Source organism: Ctenopharyngodon idella, chromosome 13 (assembly GCF_019924925.1).
Source record: "Ctenopharyngodon idella isolate HZGC_01 chromosome 13, HZGC01, whole genome shotgun sequence".
Classification (NCBI taxonomy): Eukaryota; Metazoa; Chordata; class Actinopteri; order Cypriniformes; family Xenocyprididae; genus Ctenopharyngodon; species Ctenopharyngodon idella.
This window is the reverse complement of record NC_067232.1, coordinates 8378131-8400874: the sequence shown is the minus strand read 5'-3', so window position 1 is coordinate 8400874 and position 22744 is coordinate 8378131. Positions and strand designations below refer to the sequence as shown.

Below are 22744 nucleotides of genomic sequence, written 5' to 3'. Positions count from 1 at the left end.
TAAGTTGTGTTCCACATTTGAAGTTGATATCACAAAAATTGAAGTTCCCATGTAATTTTGTTTAGGACAAAAATAGCCACCGGATGTCACCCACATTTCATTGAATTTTTTTTCATGTTTGCATTCTCCTGTAACAAATTAATACGTTTCTGTCCAAATATCACTTCTATCACAAAACAGATGCCAAATATGGAAGCTTAAGATTGAGACCTTTTCCGACGATATGTGTTTTGTCAAGATTAGAAAAGTTTTGTCTATAAGGTAGTGAAAAATTACAACACCAACTAGGAGGAAAAGCCCACTAAAAGGAATTAAAGTATGTCCAATTTCAAAACCTGTTTTCACAGGATGAATTCTGAGTTTTTAAGCTTTCGAATGATACCTAATTTATGATGATTACTAAAAAATGTGATACAAAAAAAGGCAATAAATAAAAACAGCACCAAGCGTCCCATTAGTGGGACGGTGACAGTTAAGGGGTTTGAATCCCATATTTTCAGTGATGGGCCCTACTCTATATTTAAAACCTAAAATGATCTACAAAAATACAAGGTATTTAATACTTAATGTATTTTCTGCTGGTGAACACTGATGGCTGAAATAAACAGTTATCCATTATGATTTCTAACAGCAAACAGCAACATCTCTAAGCCAACACATGCTTGTTAAGGCCGCATGACAAATGCGAAAATACAGTGTTTCACATATTGAGGTTCTGTGAAGAAATGTCATCATCTCTAGGTTGAGCAACACTAGCATGGTGCAAGAATTCACACTCCAGTATGAAAGTTTCAGAACATCAGTCAATATATGTGCTAGAATCCCCTCCATAATTCATAGTATTTGTTTCATAGAGTCATCGCTCACCTCTGAGGTTTTAGGGAAGATGTGCGTGTTGGCACAGGCAGCTGTCCTCTTGAGCTCCCCATGTCTAATGCACTCTTGGAGCGAGGGACTGGCCGCACTTCAGAATAAATACAAATAACAGACACTAACAGAACTGAAACACAGCTTTCTTTTAATAATAAATAAGAATACATAATGTAGTTTTTATCCTTTAGCTATTAACACACAAACACTTACCATCCTCACCACCATGTGCCGGCCTGTCATCTGAAAGAGTCAGAAAATATGTATTAGTTGCAAATAGTTAATAATAATCAGTGATGAAGCAACACAGCTGACATATTTTAGTGAAACAGAAAAAAGTGAAACATATAGCATTTATTTCACATATCAAATGTATTCCTGCGGTAGTTTGTAACCTGTTTTCTTATTGTGCTCTACTTAGTGTAGCCTGTGCTCTAATGCAGCATCTCCGGGGGGTATTCTAAACATCTAATATACAGCAGGTGAAAATTACAGGGATTAGTGTGACACATATAGCAGTCATTAACAACTAAACAGCAGCTCTGAGACAAGGCCACTTTATTTCCTCAAACTAATCTAACCAGTAGATGGCACTATAACCACAGAAGTGTGTTCTTCTGATGCTGGAATATTCTATTAGCTGGTAAATTACAATACAAATAAGACTTTTTTACTACAATCTACAGAAATTAGGCATTTCAGTGAGGATTATGCAATAAATAAAAGCTGAAATTAATACTTTAGAGTCAGATCAGCCCAAAGCATTGCTAACTTTGCATTCTTAAGAATCCAATGGATACACAAAGCCCATTTGGTGTGTTGTGACTGCTTTAATAATTCAGCATAATGGTTCTCTAAAAGCACAGCCATGAAGCACATCACAGAGGTATGAAAGCTCTTAAAATGGAGGTAATCAATCTATCAGTTTTAAATACATGGTGGTGTGGTCTTCTCGGTGTGTTGGAAATAGCTCCATTACCACAGCTCACCTTGAGTGTTATGATTGCCTCTTTAGGACAATCAATTTGTTGACACATATAAAGCAGCATCTGTTGCACATAGGGATTTGTGAAAGAATTGACAGAAGATGAAGCGAACTACCCCGCATATTTAACACCTTATAAATACTGCGGCTATACAAAATATTGGGTTCAATACGATTTTTTCTATTTGTTTTTTTTCAAAAGCAATAGGTATACTTTTATTCAGCGAGGATACATTAAAGTGATCGAAAGTGACAGTAAAAACATTTATAATGTCACAAAACATTTCTATTTCAAATAAATGCTGTTCTTTTGAACATTCATTAAAGAATCCTGAAAAAAAAACTCACGATTTCCACAAAAATATTAAGCAGCACAACTGTTTTCAACATTGATAATAATAAAAAAAAATGTTTCTTGTGTAGCAAATCATCATATTAGAATGATTTCTGAAGGATCATGTGACACTGAAGACTGGAGTAATGGCTGCTGAAAATTCAGCCTTGACATCACAAGAATAATTTTTTTGTAAACATTAGAGAGTAGTGTATATCTATTTTTATTTTGGTTTTCATGAACTGGATATAAAATTACTTAACACATACAAAGGGTTAAAAGTGTTTCTAAATGATACAGACAGAAAAGGGTGGCATGGTGGAATGTTTAATTAAAGATCTGATTATAACTATAACCAAGGTACCTCTGGTTCTCAGTGGCCTGTCATTGCTCTCTGGAAATATGTAGGTGGGACGGTATGGATTTTCTTCGACAGGCTCTGAGTATAAGGTGGGTGAAAGACAAAACACACTGACAAAGATGAATACACACATATATACATGACTGAGATGTGATCTGGACATATTCAGATTTGGAATCGATACACACAAAAAGATGGCATTTAATTCTCAAGGAGCATCTTTACCTGGGACTTTGTGAATCTGTTTGAACATATTTCTGTACCAGTCCTTTGATAGCTCTGTGTTCTAGAAGAGAAAAATATGCAGATGATCTTTTATTTATATAGCTTTTTGGATGTACTGTATTTATTTTAGTCAAAGTAAACACAGGTGCATCTTGAGAGCTACCCATTTCTTACCCGTACTGGGACTCTGGGTGCCGGGACAGCTGAATATTCAGACATTCTCATTGTCTTTCCCTCCATGTTTGCTGGACTCTCAGAGTTAGATCTATTCTGGCTGATGGCAGGGCTCCGATTAGGGCCACTGCCCTGCTCTGCAACCGCTTCTGAAACACATGACCACAAAGTCAGATCATACACGACCAGAACTCAAGATGAAAAACACACTGATCTGGTATTTCAGCTGAGACTTATCTAGGACGATACCTTCAAAGGGATTACTGAACGATTTAATGTTTAAATGAATAAGTCATGGCTACAGATCTATTCAAACAGAACATTTTTCCTAAAAAGGTCAAATCCATTTGCATCTCTTGCAACACTTCTCAATTATTTTGACCATCATTGAATACCGTAAACTAAAGCTACATTTCTCGTGGCACTGAATGATGCACCTTTATTATGAATTTAGACCGTTTTGCTAATTTTCTGGGTAAAATGACGCTTGATGCTTCAAGTGCTGTTGGCATCCTATCTGACATCCTATCTGTCAGAAAAAGGAAAAGTAATCAATATGAGGAGTCCGATGTCAAAAACTGCTGAGAATGATCTTTGTAGTAGCAGTTGTGCTGATTAATATTTTTGTGGAAACTGTGATACACTTTTTTCAGGATTATTTGATGAATTGAATGTACTGTCACTTTTGATCAATTTAATGTCTTGCTGAATAAAAGTATTAATTTCTTTAAAAAAAAAAAAACAGCTGAAACAGTTGAACAGCTATATTACACACTACCTGAAAGGAAATACCCCAAAAAAACATAACAGAGGCACTATAAAAAATAACTACTGAGATTCTGCACAAATCAGTACATGAAATCATAGATGTCTGATGTTAATTTACTGAAACATAACTTTGGAATCTAATCACATGTGAAAGTAAGAGAATATTCTATACAGTTTTTCTTTCTATACCATGAAAGCATTTTGCTTTTTAATTTGCTTGATACTCAATATACTATTTTTGATGCCACATGAAATATTGAGAGGCTGGTATTTACCTCTGCTGTGCTGCAGCAAGACGATTGTTGGGTTCACACTGCTGGTGGGGGGATATGATGAGGACACTTTGGCTGATGATGTAATAGCAGGATGATAAAGGCAGGATGTGAGCTGAGGCTGACTCTCACTTACAGGTGAGTCCACCTGAGGATGACACACAAAAGCACTGACTCAGGTGTCACATATTGGTTGTGAAATACAGACAACTTTGAATTTCTCAGAAATTTGCATGGAATTTGCATTCACTAAACATGTCTCTCAAGCAAATGTTTGTTGCATGGATTCCTCTGCGATGTTGCTGAAGACAATGACAATAACATAGAACAGCACTTTTTCTTGGTTATTTGTAATTACTGTAATTTCTAATTTCTGTCTTGAAGAGGCCATCTAAACCAGGAGTATTCAACCCTTACTTTATAACAACTTTTATTAAGAATAATTATACAATGCTTAATCAGTGTTTAGTATTTTTATACTTTGGAATTAATTTAAGTGTTATAATAATAATAATACTTTGTGCATTTGTCAGTTTTATTAGCTTAAAATTATTTTAGAATTTTCTGTTTAGATTCAATGTTTTATTTCAGTTTTAGTAAGTTTAGTACTTCAGCTTAAACTTAAGTTTTTCATCTAATATTTTTATTTTAGCTTAACAAAAACATTTTTGATAGTCCGTTAACAATACAAAACTGACTTAATGAATCATTAGTTAAAAAATTAGTTAACTGTTAGAAATGGCATGAATTTTTACAGTATCTTCTCCACTGACTCCCTAGAGTACCTTCAGGGATTCCTAGTTGAACACCTTGGATCTATACCATTACAGTAAATAATGTAAATGTGAAAAAAGATCTACAAATGTCATCTTGCTTGTGAAATATTGACTACATTTCAGTCGTTGCATTCATTTAAGAGTGCAGTGTTCGAAATTTTCCTCACTGTTGTCTCCAGAGATCTTGGGATCGAGCTGTTTAATTAGCACTGATATAAATATCTAAATTATATTTTTGCAAGAAAGCAAATCATTGCTAAAAAGTAATGAGCTTCAGACATGGTGACTCACCTTTGTTGATGTCTCATTGACTTGAGTTGAATTTAAATCAGCTCCGGTGTTGTTTACACTTCTCTCAGCCAGACTTGTTTCTGTGGCATCTCCATTGACCGCACCAAGCCATCCACCTGTAACAAATCCAAACAGTTTGGATTCTCAAAGGATCAGGGAATCTCCAAGGAACTGTTTAAACCCTAAAAAGGCATAAACATGAAACAGAGCTGCCTCTATTTGGCAGCAAACCTGTTTGTTTCCAGCGCTAACCGCAATTTATGCCACAACAAATTCCTTAATCCTCCATTAAACGAATCACCAGCCAGAATCTGTCAGAACTGAACCCCACAGAAAGTCTTCATCCACAGAGATGCTAATTTATGACTGGAAAAAAACGATTCTCTGAACTTTGTCATGAGAACAAGGAGACCATTGAACTCACTGTAAGAAGTGTTTGTTCCAATGGCCTTTTTATTCAGGCACAACAACAATTAAAGCATCTCTCCCAAGTGCTGGCAGTTAGCCAGGATAGTTCCAACATGGAGATGGTGAAAACGTCCACGCTGAAGGTCTCCGTTTCCAGAGCTCAAAGTGGGTGTGAACAAAAGACGTCTTTGATTATCCCCTGTATGAGCATTCACTGAAAGTTATTTGAGCAATGAAGTTGATAGTCAAACAATGTTCCTGTAATGTTCAATGTATATGTTCCTCACCAAAACACTTTTTTTTCTTATGATTTACTGCGCAATTGAGCTCAATTTAGCAACTAACCACATCATGCAAATTGACTGTAAAAATAATATGTGAAGAGGAAACTCAAGAATGCACCATTCCTGTAAACAAAGATCTTTCCAGTTAATGATTGCTAAAAAAAAAAAGAAACAAGAACACTTTTTAGAGTACATTAGCTACACATATCATAAGTAACATTATTTCAGCACACAACAATTAGTCTGGCACTGTACTGCCTGGTGCAATATATTCAGAGCACTCTCCTATTGACACATCCTCCATTTCCAACTCACTTTTGGCAGAGTTCATGGATAGCTCTTGGCCCATGCCGTCCTCATCATCGATGTGCACTAGCGTGGCCCTCAAAGTAACAGCACCCTTGCCCTTGCAAACGCGGGTAGGGTCCAACTCTGCAAAAACACAGAGCAATGAAATTTATTTTATCTTTTCAAAGCACTAAATAAAGTGTACATGATGCCCACAACCATATTCGTTTTATAATATTCAAAACATTAGACCCCCAAATCCTAAAAATACTGGTCTTACCAGTAGGCATGAGATCAGGTGAACTCTTCATGATCCTCAAAGGTGTTACTCGCACAGCAGATACAGTGCGCCGACAGGGTGGACGTGCTTCAAGAACACAAAATAAAAGAAACTAAACAGAGGTATTATAATTGCACCATTTGCATATATCATTGTTTTTCACCTCGTCTGTGACATTTTAAGTCATGACGCACTCGTTGAGAACCAGTTCATTCGTTTTCCTGAGTTATTGTTAGACATTGAGAACAGCAGCACTAATAATGGTCACATAGAGACCCGAGGGCTTTTTAAGTTCTAGGAAGATTATAATCACAGTGTTCTCTGCTGGCTGGCACAAATATCAAGGAAAGATGGATGAACGGAAGGAAATAGGGGGCCTGGCAGTGAGAATACTGATTCAACAATGACTCAAGCCAGAGAGGAAGACAGAGGGAGTCTGTTTGTGATTGCTTACTCATGAGCCTCCTGCATTAAGACATTAGACTGCTATTATTCCTTGCTATTGCCTTTTATGTAGTACTTACTACAGTGTTTTGATTATGTGTTTTGACAGGCTTAAACAATACAATATAGTGCACTACAGGAGACTGTATGCACATATTTAAAACTGACATGTTGAGAAAACAGTTGTTTAAAGTGTCTTTTGCAGTTTCATCTTATTTATGTTGTTGTCTATAGCCGCGTTTGCACCGCATGAACTTTCCCCAGGAACTAGGGACTTTGGGGTGTTTCGACCGCAGGGTCTAAATGAAGTTACGGGTAAAAATTTCCCACTCAGAAAGTCCTTGCTCGCTAGGTAGTACTTTTTCAAGGTTCAGGAACTTTCGGGGATGGGACTTTACCGTTGGCGCTGAACATGCTGATTGGTTGAGTTTACACAGCATTTTGATTGGTTGACTCCACGCAGCATTTTATTTCAACCACCATTTTTAAAATGTCTATAGCGGTGCGAGCAGTAAGAGTTGTTTGCTATTCGAATCAACACTGGAGTTTAAAATTTACGACTGATGGACCAACGACGAGGTTCAGGCTTTATCCAGTCTCACGTAGCCAGACCTTCAGACTGATGGAAGAAGGTCTGGACTCTATCGCAGCTTTCATTGGCCAAGGACCGCCCAAGAGAACATTTGAATGACTGAAAATGAAAAGTTGATGTCCCTACAATAACAGACCGCCGTGCATCTTATAAATTATTCATTTAAGAACGTTGTGCAAGTTTACAGCAACAATGGAGCTGCGAACTTCACATACTTATGAAAATCCAGCGTTTAGTTGATCCTGGAAAGCGCTCATTGTCACAGCATTTGTTTCCAGGCAGGCCATTAAAGAACGCAACACACACGTCTCCCGGACATCCTGTAGAATTCAACCAACCAGATGACGACTTCGAAAATCCTGAAGTGTTTCCAGTTAAGTGCGCCATATGCATCAGATGTTCAGCCAACGGTCCGTGGACTATGGCTGAGACTAGGCATTATCAAGCTTATATGCAGAGGACGAAATCCATTGGGAACTGACTTAGAACTGTGTGCAGTCCTATGTCATTGGACTAATTTCACGGTACTTTAGACTGCAATGGAAAAGCAGACAGCAACAGGTCTGGGGGAAAAAAGTTCCTGGGACAAATTGTAATTTTGGTGGAAATGAGGCTTATATCTGTGTTGTAACTGTTTTGCTTTGTAAGTTTCATTCATACCCATATAACTGTAAATAAAGGTTAGCCAGGCCGGTGTAACCTCAAGAAACTTGATGGAGATTGGAGATACTGAAAGTGTGGCATGCTTACCAGGGCCTGCATCAAATTTCCCTGTGCCCTCTGCTGGAGAGCCCTGCACATGAAAATGGGTGAAAGAAGAGATGAAGGGAGATGCTAAGACAGAGAACAATATTGCTCAGCATGTCATTAGGAAAGAGAACAAAGAATATTGAGTGGTCGGCAATCAAGACTTCAACAATACATCCTACTCATCTCTATATGTTCCTTAGCATGTTTATAACTGGTCTTTAAATTGCAAAAAAGCTGGTTCAAAAAGTAGGGGTGGGCAATAGTTACTGTGTATAGGAAATCAGTACCAGATAATTAAACTTAGATAGTTTAACAGAGCCTATATCTGAATAAATCCGACCACCCAACCCTAGTCACCAACATTAAAAGAAAAATAAAACTGACATATTTGTTTATTTGCTTTCTTGGCTTAGCTTTGGTATAAGTATATTTAGGCATGATCTCATATTTAAGATCTGACAAAGATCTGTGAAATTTCTACTAGTATAATGTTACAAACAATCCTTCTAATATGTTAAGCATGAGGGTGCTGATTCATGAGGAGACTGATTATCCATCTAACTAATGTGTCACACCTTTGGCTGTGGTTCACACTGAAACAAGATACAAAGTGACCTGTTACAGAACATTGGCTGAGTAAGAAAATATGGGTCAATGAAAATGTATACGTTTCAGTAGCTGCCAGTGGGTATCTCCCTTGAACAGATGTTTCTGCCCATAATAAGTCGCTTTAGAAAAAAAGTATCTGCCAAATAACTCATTTGATACTGATTGGTATTAGGGAATGTAAAGCAGAGCTTTCTTTAGAAGTCCTGGATGATTGCAGTTATTTCTGTTGCATTTCTAATGGATCTCAATGTAAACTTTAACCATCTGTCTCTATGCGATGGCTCCTGTCTCATTGACTTATTATAGCCTACAGTTACAGTCTATAGGAAATCAGAACCAGCTAATTAGCCAGATAATTAAACTTAGCTAATTTAACAGAGCCTATATCTGAATTTAAGTATGTGATATATATAGATAATATTGCTAGAAGACTCTGTTTACAGAAAAATAATTGTCAGTATTGGATTTATCTCCTTGAAAATGGATATCCTCCTAAATTTAGAAGTAATTCAATAATATACAAATATGCTGTTTATAGTAAACATTTATATAGCATACTGAATTGGGTAAGTGGGAATCACTTTCCATTGTAAAATTACAGAAAGGTCCAGCAATAACAGCTGCATGCATCAATCCATCAGTCAAGCGTCACACGGTTTGAAGATCCTTAATACTCTGGATTGCTCCACATGTAGCCTGTGTTGAAGATATGCTATTAATCCTGATTTAGCTTGAGCTTTGAGGCATTTTAGTAACTAAATCTAAAGCCAAATTAGTGAATAAACATATGAAACCGATTTATTTCTGCACATTAATCTTATTAATATATCATACTGCAGCTTACCTGTGAGGACCTGCTTCAGCTGAGCTTAACTTGGTTTAGAGACCTAACAAACACCCAAACGGGCAGCCTATTAAATGTCCTTGGTTGCATCATTTGTATCATACAAATCCAGACTATCATATCCTGTTCCTCTTCAAAGAACCGAACCATAATCATGCTTTACCTCTTTCAACTACCAAGATGGACCTGTCAGCACCTGACACCTGGGAATGTGGCACCCACTTAGCATGTGATGAACGAATTACAGCAACCTGCTTTCCATCCGCCTCTCCATCCCTGTCTGGCATGACAAGCACCTCATGAGGCTATAAACTATATTAAGATAACTGTATGACAACAGACCAAATATGTTATAAATCTGGACATTGTCATACAAATATGACAGTCTATTGATTGTGGTTTATTTTAAGAAGTATCAGAATAGGGAATAAGCCATACGGGTTGGACCAGACACAACTTTCTCACAGTAAACAGTGACCTGAGCGGTCTTATCATGGTCAAGGGCATGAACATTGACAGCTCAGGCCACTCTATTGTATAAGAGACACTTATGATGATTACAGTCTCTATCATGCTAAAAATAAAATAGTCTAACATAATTCAAAAAGATTTAAATGCCATACTAAAAATGTCCTAAGAAATAACTACAAACATCAAAATTAAGCCTTAAATCCATAACCTAACCTAGAATTACACAACAAAAAAACAATAAAAATCTAAATCTTTTTATTTGTCCAAGCCAGCCATGACCACATCATTAGTACAAAATCATCATCTTTAATCAGCTGTAATTTTGTCATTTCGTGCCGCAGTTTTGTGTTCAAACAAGCAAATCGTGTGAACAGACAAATTGCTGGAAACTTGTTGCATTGTGCCTAGTAACTGCTGCACTCAGTCCAGCTGGCCTTCTCAGGGCAAAGCTGTAAAACTGAGCAACAGTGGAAAAGCTCATGTCAGACATGGATCCAAATCTTTGTTTCAGAATCAAAACACTGCCTCAAACCTCAGTCAAGGCCAGGCTGTAAACTCTCAGGTCCACAACTTTGGCTCATGTAGCCATTAGTGAGAAAAGGGCCTCCTGCAGGGGTACTTGGTAACTCAATAAATCAAATCCTCCATGGAGTCTCTTACATTTCTTAACAATTTAGCTCACTGAAAGCCCAATACAAAACATTAATGCTTAATTTATAAAGACAAACTTTTCTGAAAAAAAATGAAAAACCTTCTTTACAGTCATTGTAAAAAACAACAACAACAAAAAAAACAATTTTAACATTAAAAGATGCTGCGGTAAAAACCTGTTAATTGGTTAACGGCAAGAATAACTGTAGATCTAATGAGACATTTCATGGAATTTTACAGTAAAATTAAATGCTGTTACATATATAGTTTTTGCAAGTGAAAAACAAGTTATCTTACAATTTACAGTGAAAAGAAATTGACATTACCAGAATTCCCTTTGTGAAACTTCACATTTGATGTTTTTTCATTTAAATAATTGTTTCTTTTTTGTTATCAGCAGTGTTGGGGAAAGTTACTTTTAAAAGCAATGCTTTACAATATTGCATTACTTCCTAAAAAGTAACTGATTACGTTACTTAGTTACTTTGCATGGAAAAAGTAATTAAATGCGATACTTAGTTACTTTTTATGGAAAGTAATGTGTTATGTTACTTTTGCGTTACTTTTTCTGACCTGGGCTGGGCTTGCTTGGAGAAGGAAAAAAGTTCTATTTAGGCAAATGTAAAGGCCCTTTCACACCAAAAGTGAAATGAATAAGCCTCAGGCTGAAGGAAATGCAAATTCACGCCTGTACAGTAGAGGGCGCAGCTCAAACAAACCTTTCAGTTGTGCTGTCATTCTGGATCGCAGAAGGATAGGACGCAGGAGACGAACGTTTAACACTCAATAAAAATTTAAAAAATTAAACAAATGTGATTTAACTAAATTCATTTTTTTTTTATTAGTATGGTTGAATAGGATCATCGTAGGTCAGCAGCAAAGACATTAGTTAGTAATTTAAGAATAAATGCATAAAGTATATTAGTGTAATTTAACATTTTTGCAGGTTTGCATAATATTCTGCATTTCACTGTTTTTATTCCTTTTGAGATACTAAATACTGAATCTGTTTTTATGCAAGTGAGATGAGTAAATGCCTACTCACATTTAGTCTAGAACCACAATAACCATCATGATTACAAAGCGCACACAACGCCTCTGCACTTACTCCCAATTTCTCTTAACATGGGGACAAGGATAGCTGTCAGTCAATAAATGGGAAAACTATCTATAACTAAAATATTTTGTTGTAAATTTAAAATTAATGTGTTACTTTACTAATTACTTGAAAAAAGTACTGATTACTCCAACACTGGTTATCAGTTATGTACATTAGGGTTTCATGCCACATTTTATCATCTGGCAACCACAGCTTCTTATAATCTGATAAATGATTAAATAAAATCCCTCATGCTGTTATCACACATTTTGTGAGCTTTTTTTATATTATCTATAACTCATTGTATATTTAATATTTTATTATTATACATATCAAATTGTAAAAAAGTGGTAACTTGTTACTTTTTCTTATACAGTATATACTGTATATAATTTTATGTTTTTTTGTTTTTTTTTCAGGGTAGAAAATTTATGAAAATAATGTTCCCTTTGGTATCCATTGTTTGCTGACTTCCCTTCCACTGTTTCTCTACAATTTTCTGCATGTCAGTAATGCTGCTGGAAGCATTTTATATAAGAACTTGGCAAAATTAAACTTGGCTACTCTGTATTTTGATGGGAGAACAATTGGCATATAAAAGACATTTCAAATAAAATCTGTGAGAACTCTCCAACCATCAATATATTCAGAAAAGTTAATAAGTCACAGCATTAGATTCTAAAGCGCAGCTGAATGTCATCATGTACATCCTTCCCTGCTTTCCATTCCATTATGCCAGCTCCATTAAAATAATAAAGAGGGTGACACAAGAAAAAGTACCATGATATTCCACCCAAGAACCTCTGGGGATTGCCTCATTCTATTTCCATGACAGCTTTTAAAGAGTGCAGCTTTAATACACAAAGGAGATCTACAAGGGGCCTGCTGTAGCCAGAGCAAGGGGGCCGGAGGGGAGGGGGGCGTTACATAACACAGTTTGACTTCTGCTTTGTCAACAAATGGCAGAGGGGGGCTGAGAGAGAGAGAAAGCTCACCAGGATCACAGCAAACAGCTCCAAACATGGCTCGAGAGTAGCGCTGTAGAAGAACAACCGCGGGTGTTTAATTGAGAATACCCCATCAGTACCGTAAACATCTTCAGCAGACACACTGGACGGAGGCCTAGACTGTCATACTCTCAACACATTTAAACAACGGCATCATAAAAGGAAATGTATGCAACTGTGGTATTTGCCTCAGCCACCATTCATCAGAGCATGACATCACTAGCTGTTTCCATCCGAAGTTGCGAATTTAACTCAAGCGCAAAAACTTGCAAATAAAGCAGTGTTTCCATCCCATGTAAAATTGCCACTTGCACAAAAAATTCTGTAATAAAAATGGAAGTTGCTGCAATCGGTGAAGCCACTGTGGCTCTTTTAGCTTACATTATAAATGATTAGGGTTAGGGTTAGGGTTATACACTGTCATGCAATAAACACGCAATAAACACTGTCATGTCATCTTGTGTACAGATGCCTGGTGTTTGGAAATGCACAGTTTTTATGCGCATTTTTACAATTTATGCACATCTTGGCATTTCCATCCAGCATTTTTTTTTTTTTTTTTTCATATCCCAAAATGTGCTTAAAAATAGGTGGATGGAAACACAGCTACTGTCAGAGAAACCTCTTAAATATATTCTGGAATAATGGGGAAAGATGCCGAACAACTGAAAAGAGCATGGGAACAGGGAAATAATAACTCCCAACAAAACAACGGTGTAGAAAGGGAGAGTTTGTGTACAGTATGATTCGGTTACACACTGTCCATTGGTGTCACTGTAAAATGATGCTTAAATTAAGTAAATATCGCTTAAAATAGCCAAAGATTTGTGCACTTGTTTTATTTTACTTACTATTCTGAACTTACAACTCTTAAGAACACAAGTAATGCACCTCAAAGCAGCTTTTCTATTGTGAAAAAAATTGGAATTTCGAAGTTAGCCCAACAAGCTGTTGAGTTGGATTAATGTATTTCAAATAGGCCTACAAACACAAAATAGTTTTGTGGTTTACTCCCATTTGCCCTTTTCCCAGCAATGCACAGGAGTATTAATAATTATAGCTGCCTTGTTTGACCATTTGCCAGTTTTATTTATGTCAATTCTGTTCCTATATTATTAGTAACTTGTTTTTGCAGCATCAGAAGTTTGCTCCTCTATTAAAATGATCAGTAAGTTGATTATTGAGTATAATGAGTCATTTTTTTCACTCTCAACAGTGTTTATATGAGTTTCCATGTGATTTTAAGACAAAAAGCACTTTGCTCTCCATGACATGTACATTAATTTAAAGAAAAGAAGAGCATAACACTAAAAAAAAAAAAAAAAAAATGGAAATAAGGGAAAACTTTACATTTTAATGAATTTTCATATTAAGTGATAAACACTACAGTTTAAAAGTTTGGGGTCAGAAAAAAGAAAATAATACTTTAATTCAGCAAGGATCCATTAAATTGATCAAAAGTGACAATAAAGACTTTTACATTGTTGTAAAAAAATTTATTATTTCAAATAAATGCTGTTATTTTGACATTTCCATTTACCAGAAACTGTATCACAGATTCCACAAAAATATTAAGCAGCACAACTGATTTCAACATCGATAACAATAGGAAATTTTAAATTGAAATAATATTTCATAAAATTACTGTTTACTGTATTTTTTAATCAAATAAATGCAGTCTTAGTGAGCATGAGAGACTTTCAAAAACATCTCAAAAATTCAAAAAAGAAATCTTGCTCAGCTAGACTGTTTAGGTTAACATCATTAGGTAATGATTATAATTAAATAATTAAAAGTAATAAGTAAATTAGTAAAAAAGTAAATTAATTTAACTAATTTAAACTCTTAAAAAAAGCCATGCTTAAAATTATATGAGCACCTCAAATGAAAACTAACAAAATAATATATAAACAAATTATTTAATACATATTCTATGACATAATAACAGTAGTTTGTATTCTCCTTGCTTAACAAAACTGTTCCACAGCAGAGACTAATATTACAACCACAATCACCTGGCTTTATTACTAATTCAACATTTCCGTGCCACTACTGACCACTTATAACACACTATTAGCATGGCTACTGAGAGCTATCTTCACAAACATACCCATCTGATATTACGTCACGGAATACAGAAGCTTATTATGTCTGGAAGATGTTCTAGTGCACAGCTGTGTATAGATGAGTCAAAGTCTCCTGGCCTGGGCCTCACAGGCCCTGGCATTTGCTGACCAGGAGGACAACAGGCAGCCACAGAGGGAGGGGCACATGGCGCATGCACAGCATCAACCGCAGCTCAAACCAGGAAAAAAAAGGCTTTGTGCGCAGCATGGATGTTCTAGAAGGACAGATGGGGCAATGATAATGAGTTTCACACTTGGGATACAAAGCAGTGCGTAATGGGGCGGCTTTTGATATCGAATGACTGACAAAGCTCATAAGCAGGCATGAGGGACTTATTTTGTAGGTAATAAAATAAAAATGGACCAGACTGAGATTTGGGATACTGAATTTTGGCGCCTAAGTGAACAGCTCAGGATGTGACATTTTAATTCTTTGTAATTTGTATGTGTTTCTTGCTTTTATTTTATTTTCTTAACTTTATGTACAGCACTTTAGCCAACTTAGGTTGATTTTAAATGTGCTTTATAAATAAAACTGAATTACGTATTCTATTGTGTTGTGCTTTAGGGTTGAAGGAAACGTCCGTAAACTTAATGGCAATGTTGGTAATTTTCTGCCAGGACATTATCCATTTTGCTACAGATTTTTTTTTTTTTTTTTTTTTTACAGCGAAGATATTTAGCACTATGAAAATCTCACTGGCCAACAACTCGTCAATATTATTCCAACCAACAGAAATTTTAGGCATCCCACTTGCAATGCAGACAGAGACAACTGTTTCAGACCTCTCAGTTATGTGGCTGGTGCCTGATAATTTTGTCAGGGGATGTAGACTATTCAACCACACCTAAAAACGGCTCTATGATAATCCAGACATTTCAAGTGCTTCCCTAATGATGGAGGACCCCAAATCTCAGTGTTGAGCAACACCACCAGGCACGGCCTTTATAAAGCAAGCCAAGCCATGCGCATTCACACACACACTTGGATTTCACACTCTCTTGAAAGGTGAACAGTTCACAGCGTTCTGAAAAACACAATATAATTACATTATCTGAAGGTCGACCATGTTCCAGCTATGTGCTACATGGAAAATAAATTAAATGCATAACGTTTAAGCCCTGACATATCATTGTCACATTATGTCTAAATATGATCTGCATTCAAACTCTCATCGGACAAACATCATCCCAACACTGACCTCAAGCCAGCTGGTCTACAATCTGTCAAAGCAGCAAGAGGTGAAAAGAAAAATCTGTCAGCAAAACACAATCTGAAGCAGAGACGGTCTGTTCAACTTCTTGTTTGCAATAGCGTGCTGCTTTGTCCACACAGACCTTGAAATTTGTAGAGCTAACAAAACATACAGACTCGCACACACTTCAAGTGCCACTCAAAGCCACACTGCAGTCAATGGGGTAGAAGGAAAGTATGGGGTAAGATGAAGGTTGCTAAGCAACATGGTGAAACACTGAAACAGTTTGGATGGGAATGGATGTTATGTGTCATCTGTTGAAGACGCCGCAATCATTGTCTGAGGTAACCACAAACATGCAGATATTCACACCAAGTGCAATATTGCTTTTATACAACAGTTAAACATTTTGTGTTTAATAACCGTTCATATCAAGCAACAAACTATTGCTGTTTCGTTCTTAAAAGTGTTTTTTAAAACAAATCAGTTGAGTGAATGATTCAATGACTCACTCACTTGTTTCATTCATGAATTAATCAGCATTTTGAACAAATCAAATCTATTTAGTGAATTAAGTCACTTATCGCCACCTACTGACGTAACAATGTAACTTGAAGAAAGGGTTACTTGACTTTACCAAATAAGGTAACACTTTATAATAACTTTCATTAATAAATCATTAATAAACATTATAATGCTTAACAGATCATTAGTTAATATATATTCAAATAGCTATATGAGAATATGCTTGTTAATGTTTACTAAAACATACTAAGGTACTAAATGATTAATAGTAAACATTCATAAACATTTATAAATTATGAATAGTTTCAACTTTAGTTTGGGTACTGCAAAAACATGAACAAATAATAAATGATTTGAAAAAATGTGTAAATAGTAGAAGTCTGCATATACACACCATAACAAACGAAGTCCTTAACAGACTGTTGTTATAAGTTAATGAATAATATGTTAAAATTAATAGAGTTAAGTGTTTAAAATTACTAATTAAAGTATTTTTTCACATTTGTAAATTTTAAAAAGTGCATTAGGTAATATATGAATTGAAGTTTAATGACATTTATTAGCATTTTAGTCACATTTGTTAATCATTATGTAATTTTTAATACATTTATTTAAACATTAACAAGCATATTGTCTCATAGCTATCTGAATATATATTAACTAATGATCTGTTAAGCATTATATAATGTTTGTTAATGATTTATTAATGATTCTTTTAATCATTGCATACCATCTGTCAAAATAATTTTTAGTTTTATAAGGTGCATGTTCATATGAATTGAAAGTTTAATGACATTTGTGAGCATTTCAATTTACATTAAATAATGAACTGTTAATCATTATTTAATGTTTAATAAGTTCATTAGTAAACATTAACAAGCACATTATTTCATATTTATAGCTATGTGAATATATATTAACTAATGATCTGTTAAGCATTATATAATGTTTTATTATACAATGATTTATTATTGAAGTTATTACAAAGTGTTACCATGCCATTAAGACTGTATCTCAACTATATCTGAAATGTTGCTCAACCAATCAAGTTTAAGGGCTGGATGAATTGTTGCATAATGCAGTATAGATGCTCTGTTTTAAATGGCAACTCAATAAAAAGGCTTTATCTATTATAGACACTGGAAATGAATATGTGTTGAAGTGTTTGTAATTGTATATTGTATACCAGCTGTAAAATACAATACAACAAATAGTATAACAGAGCTAAATATTACATACATTTGCTGGGGATTTTTACAGCCATTAAATTTGATCTGTTTCACTGACAAAGCAACATAACACATGACTTCATAATGGCCAAAGTACTTATAACCACTTGTTAAAAAAAATAGGGGATACTATTAATACGGTAATCCCCTCAATCCTATGGATGTGGGTGACTCAGGGGCTGAATGAATGGGAAGCTTGCGATTTTAATCCCACTCAGAGCACTTCCTCTCTCCACTACCAGAGTCCAGTGCTTCATTCCATCGGCTATCATATGCCTGCCCGCTCTCTCTTGGCTGTTTGTATCCAATTTGAGTGATATGCAAAATTAAGAACGTGCCTAAAAGCATACAATGAGAAAAAAGAGGCTTAATTTTTGGTTACCAAGTGTTTGAAACAGCAGTGAAATGTGAAGTGGCAGCAAATGACACTAGGAGAAATGGAATAATGGCACGTTATTAGCAGTCAAAGCATGTCTGGGCATAATTGTAGTGCTACAAAAAGGCTTTGACTAATACTTTTATGGCATTATCAGTGCTTACAGAGCTATTTAAAAAAAATCCTGATGTATCATGGCCTATAGATCTATTCTGAAATATGTAAAACGTAACAACCTGATGATCCTATAAGATCAGCCATTTCAAAAGTATTAAAGTTTGTCTAAACATTTGTACATTTCAAATGAGAACTAATTTAAACAGTGTTTCACCACCAATCTTTTTGGGTGCCTGTTCACCACACTAGACAGTAACATGATTCTACACAAAGCTTATAAAATATTAAGCACCCAACACAAATTATTCATTATCTCTGTAAGGAGACGGCTTCCAAAGACGCTGGCAGGAACTTCACCCAAATGTTGCAGTCTCTCACCTACTTAAGATTTTAATGTTGTTCACTTCCTCTTTGCTGAAATACTATATATGCCTGTGCCAGAAGACAATGATAACATCATGTATCTCTGGAAACATCTATAAACACAGATTCAATTTTTTCAAAGGGTGTGAGTTTTAAGGAGTGAAATGTCAGTATGCTTTAATCAAATTACAACTACAATATAACAATAAGGAATATAACAGAACTTAGTTATATATATAGTTATAACATTTTGGCTTGTGTTAATGATCGCGGTAAAACCTGCTGGTGATTTATTTAACATTTATCAAGAAATTAAATATGTTGACATGATAGCAGCCTATATCACTTTAGTCTCTAATGCCATAAACTAGTTTTAAGGCAGGAAAAGTATATTATTAAGTTTAAAAATTAAGTTTATGTGCCTGGATAGCCTTCCAAAGGCCACAAGACAGCTCATACACTAAACAATGTTTGCACTAGCACTAAAAAGAAATTAGAAAATTAATTTGACACTCAGCTTGGTGCTCCACTTCAATATTAGTCTTAGATTAATATTGTAATCTTAACCCCTGTTAAAAATACAGTATTTGAACAGATCTTTCTGGCTTTTAACCAAATCTCTAAAAACAAATCCTATAAGGTAACTTAACCGGGTGAACTAATAAAGGAATAACACTATTTTTTTTTTTTAAAGAATTCTTAATTTACAAATTTTTAGAATGCTTAAATCTTCAGTTTAAATAAATAGAATTTTCTTCCAGGGAATTTAAAATGTTGGTTAATGTAATGCCAGTGTGGTGGACAGTTTATTATGGCAAGTGAGGGTTAGAGTGACAAATATGAGACAAACAAATGTCATAATTGAACATCAGCTGAGAATGCTCTTCTTAAATATAAGCCTACATAAAGAATAGAAACCTGCCTGTTTTCACGCTAGACGATACTGGGCTGCATTTCTCAAAAGTATCGTGACCTAAGTTGATTGTATACAATTGGTGCCGATACCATAGGCTTACGATGCTTTTGAGAAACACAGCCCTGGTCATTTATAGTCCAGAGATGATGGCTCAGATGGACTACCAGCCAAGGTTGACCTGGCAGACCTTGATATGGCTAGTTAGAGGCAGTAGTCCACCTTAGACAAGTTTCAAAAACCATCTTAAGCTGCATGGTTTGCCAAGCCATTTTGCCTTTGCCACTTTTCATGAAAGAAAACTTCTCTAAATGCATAATTGTATTATTTAAACTTCAGCAAACACATCTGCTATACAATCGTAAGCATAAAATCACTGTCATACTCCTGCTGGTGATCTGTCTTAATTTACCTGAGAAAGTTAAACCAGTACCTTACTGTTCTAAAGTCTTTAGAAATTGCATAAAATATTATTTTAATATATTTAAAGGTAGGAGGGATATAGCATCACAAAAACTCAAAGGCTGTGCTTCATCACTAATCTACTAAACTGTCATTCAACATACTGTATACGCCTGCCGCATAAACCGCACTGCATTAACTCATCCTAACATTCATCTTCGCAAATACAGGCTGTTATATCATTGCACTCTGGCACTAAAATCTGGACAAGCTGTCTTATGTGTCCCGTTTAATTTTTCAAGCCATCTACGATGCACCGGATTGAACTCGTGAAGTCTCGTTTCACTGTCCTGCTCCCTCCGCATATCCAGTCAATCTTATTCCTTATTTGGATGTCAAGTGCAGCCGAAGTCAGAGCTCTTTTCCTGTGGAATACAAATAATCTCCATCCCGTCTCCTTCATCTGACACCTTATAAAGGCCAGAGCTCTTCAATAAGAATGCAGTTTCACCCTTTATATCCGTCAATATAACCATAAGTTTAACACTAGGCTATATAATAATATCACTAGTGCTAATGTAACTGAAACCACGTTGCCGCACTTCTGCACTGCATATTTGTCTGCAATGGATGGCCGCTGCGGTTTATTGTAATAAACCTTGGGCCAAATAATAGTCTACAAACGAAGTAAACACGCAAACTTTCCGTTTTAGTTTGATGTGAAATATCACTATGGTATTCAAATACTGTGAATATAACGGAGAATGAAGTCTGTGTTGTGTAATACTCACCTTTCTAAGGAAGAAGTCCAGGTTTCCGTATTGATAACGCTGCTGCACGCTGCACAATTCAGTGACGGTCACCGCACGCTGCTCGCTCGTGCGTGGAGCCTTTCACGCTCTCATCACAATATCACTGGAGTGGGTGGAGAGGGGCGTTCCGTGGAGCCACATCCGTTTACTCAAACTCATATTCTAATTTAATTAAAGTGCGTTTGCATTGCACATTTTAATTAATAATAATACATTTAAACAAAACATCTTACATTTCGTTAATTATTTACTGTTTTAAATTAGGCTATAATTATTATACTAGTCTAGATGTTAGACATCTTCATTTTACTTCAGTTTTTGAGCTTTAATTAAGTTATTATTATTTTAATATAACTTATTTTAAATAATTTAAAGCCATCCCACTCTTGGAAGTTTGCTGAGGCCCCCTAGTGGTCCCAGGCCCCCAGGTTGAGAATCACATAGTGGAGCTAAAAATGTACATTCATTTTATAGAAAAAAAAAGAGAGAAATATTTGAGTATTAATTATAACCACATTCCATACAAATAACATTCAGAGGATTTGGTGAGAAAGTCATTGTTAACACTGGCATGAGCCGGATTAATAACCAAGTAGCAAATAACAGTGATGGAGTGATATTGAATAATACTGCGACTTGAATTTTCAGCATATTATCAAAGCCAAAAAAAAAAAAAAAAAAACATGTTTCATGTGTATCAGGTAGGCTAGGGCTGTGAATCTTTGGGTAGTAGACAGCGAATCGGTTTTTGCTAATTAGATTTGAGACGATTCACAATAAAATTCGATGCGATTCGATTAACGATGTGATTCTGCATTTTTAAAGGGTTAGTTTACCCAAAAATGAAAATAATGTCATTAATTACTCACCCTCTTGTCGTTCTACACCCGTAAGGCCTTCATTCATCTTCGGAACACAAATTAAGATATTTTTGATTAAATCCGATGGCTCAGTGAGGGCTGCATTCAAAGCAATGACATTTCCTCTCTCAAGATCCATAAAGGTACTAAAAACATATTTAAAACAGTTCATGTGAGTTCAGTAGTTCTACTTTAATATTATAAAGCGACGAGAATACTTTTTGTGCGCCAAAAAAACAAAATAACGACTTTTCAACAATATAGTGATGGGCCGATTTCAAAACACTGCCTAGGAGCTTTACGAATCGAATCAGTGACTCGGAGCGCCAAAGTCACGTGATTTCAGCAGTTTAGCCGTTTGATAGGGGATCCGAATCACTTATTCGATTCGTAAAGCTCCGAAGCAGTGTTTTGAAATCGGCCCATCACTATATTGTTGAAAAGTCGTTATTTTGTTTTTTTGGTGCACAAAAAGTATTCTCGTCGCTTTATAATATTAAGGTAGAACTACTGAACTCACATGAACTGTTTTAAATATGTTTTTAGTACCTTTATGGATCTCAAGAGTCAAGAGTGCATCGCATAATATCTGTGAAGGAGCTTTCACAGGACGCCTTACAACGTTTCTATTAGCCTAATTCGCGCATTAAGTAATTTAATGCTCATATATTTTAAAACTTTGAATCGCTATTTATTCGATTCTTAGCACTTTAAATCGATTTTTGACCGAAATCATCGTCAGGATCTATCAATGTATCGAGAAAACTAGTGAATCGTTACACCCTTAATACTCATTCTCAGCAGGTAATATGTGCACTTGCCAAACACCTCCGCTAGAGGCCAGTGTTTACCAATGGAACCTTGTAAATCGAGCTAGCAGGGGTTCTCAACTCTGGTCCTCGAGGTCCACTTTCCTGCAGCGTTTAGCTCCAACCATGATCAAACTCACCTGCCTATAACTTTGTTCAAGTGTGTTTGATTAGGGTTGGAGCTAAACTACAGTATCTACAGTATTATCAACATTTATTTATTATTTTTTATT

General features: G+C 35.6%; 1 protein-coding gene across 9 annotated transcripts in view; it reads right to left on the bottom strand.

The window, feature by feature from the left end:
• LOC127524385 (sorbin and SH3 domain-containing protein 1) overlaps positions 1–20946 on the bottom strand; it is a 53930-nt gene extending 32984 nt beyond the window's left edge. For 5 of the 9 annotated variants that reach the window (XM_051915806.1, XM_051915812.1, XM_051915813.1 and 2 more), the window contains exons 1-11: positions 20822–20946; positions 8103–8145; positions 6317–6403; positions 6064–6180; positions 5057–5172; positions 3993–4137; positions 2950–3098; positions 2776–2836; positions 2554–2628; positions 1084–1113; positions 868–964 (exon numbers count right to left, since the gene is read on the bottom strand). In XM_051915806.1, coding sequence (XP_051771766.1) covers positions 868–964; positions 1084–1113; positions 2554–2628; positions 2776–2836; positions 2950–3098; positions 3993–4137; positions 5057–5172; positions 6064–6180; positions 6317–6347 — 821 coding nt within the window. In that variant the 5' untranslated portion in view covers positions 6348–6403; positions 8103–8145; positions 20822–20946. Of the gene's footprint in view, positions 1–867; positions 965–1083; positions 1114–2553; positions 2629–2775; positions 2837–2949; positions 3099–3992; positions 4138–5056; positions 5173–6063; positions 6181–6316; positions 6404–8102; positions 8146–9555; positions 9664–20821 lie in introns of those variants that run through there. The other 4 variants (XM_051915809.1, XM_051915815.1, XM_051915807.1 and 1 more) reach the window with 4 other exon arrangements.
• Positions 20947–22744: the final 1798 nt, after the last annotated feature.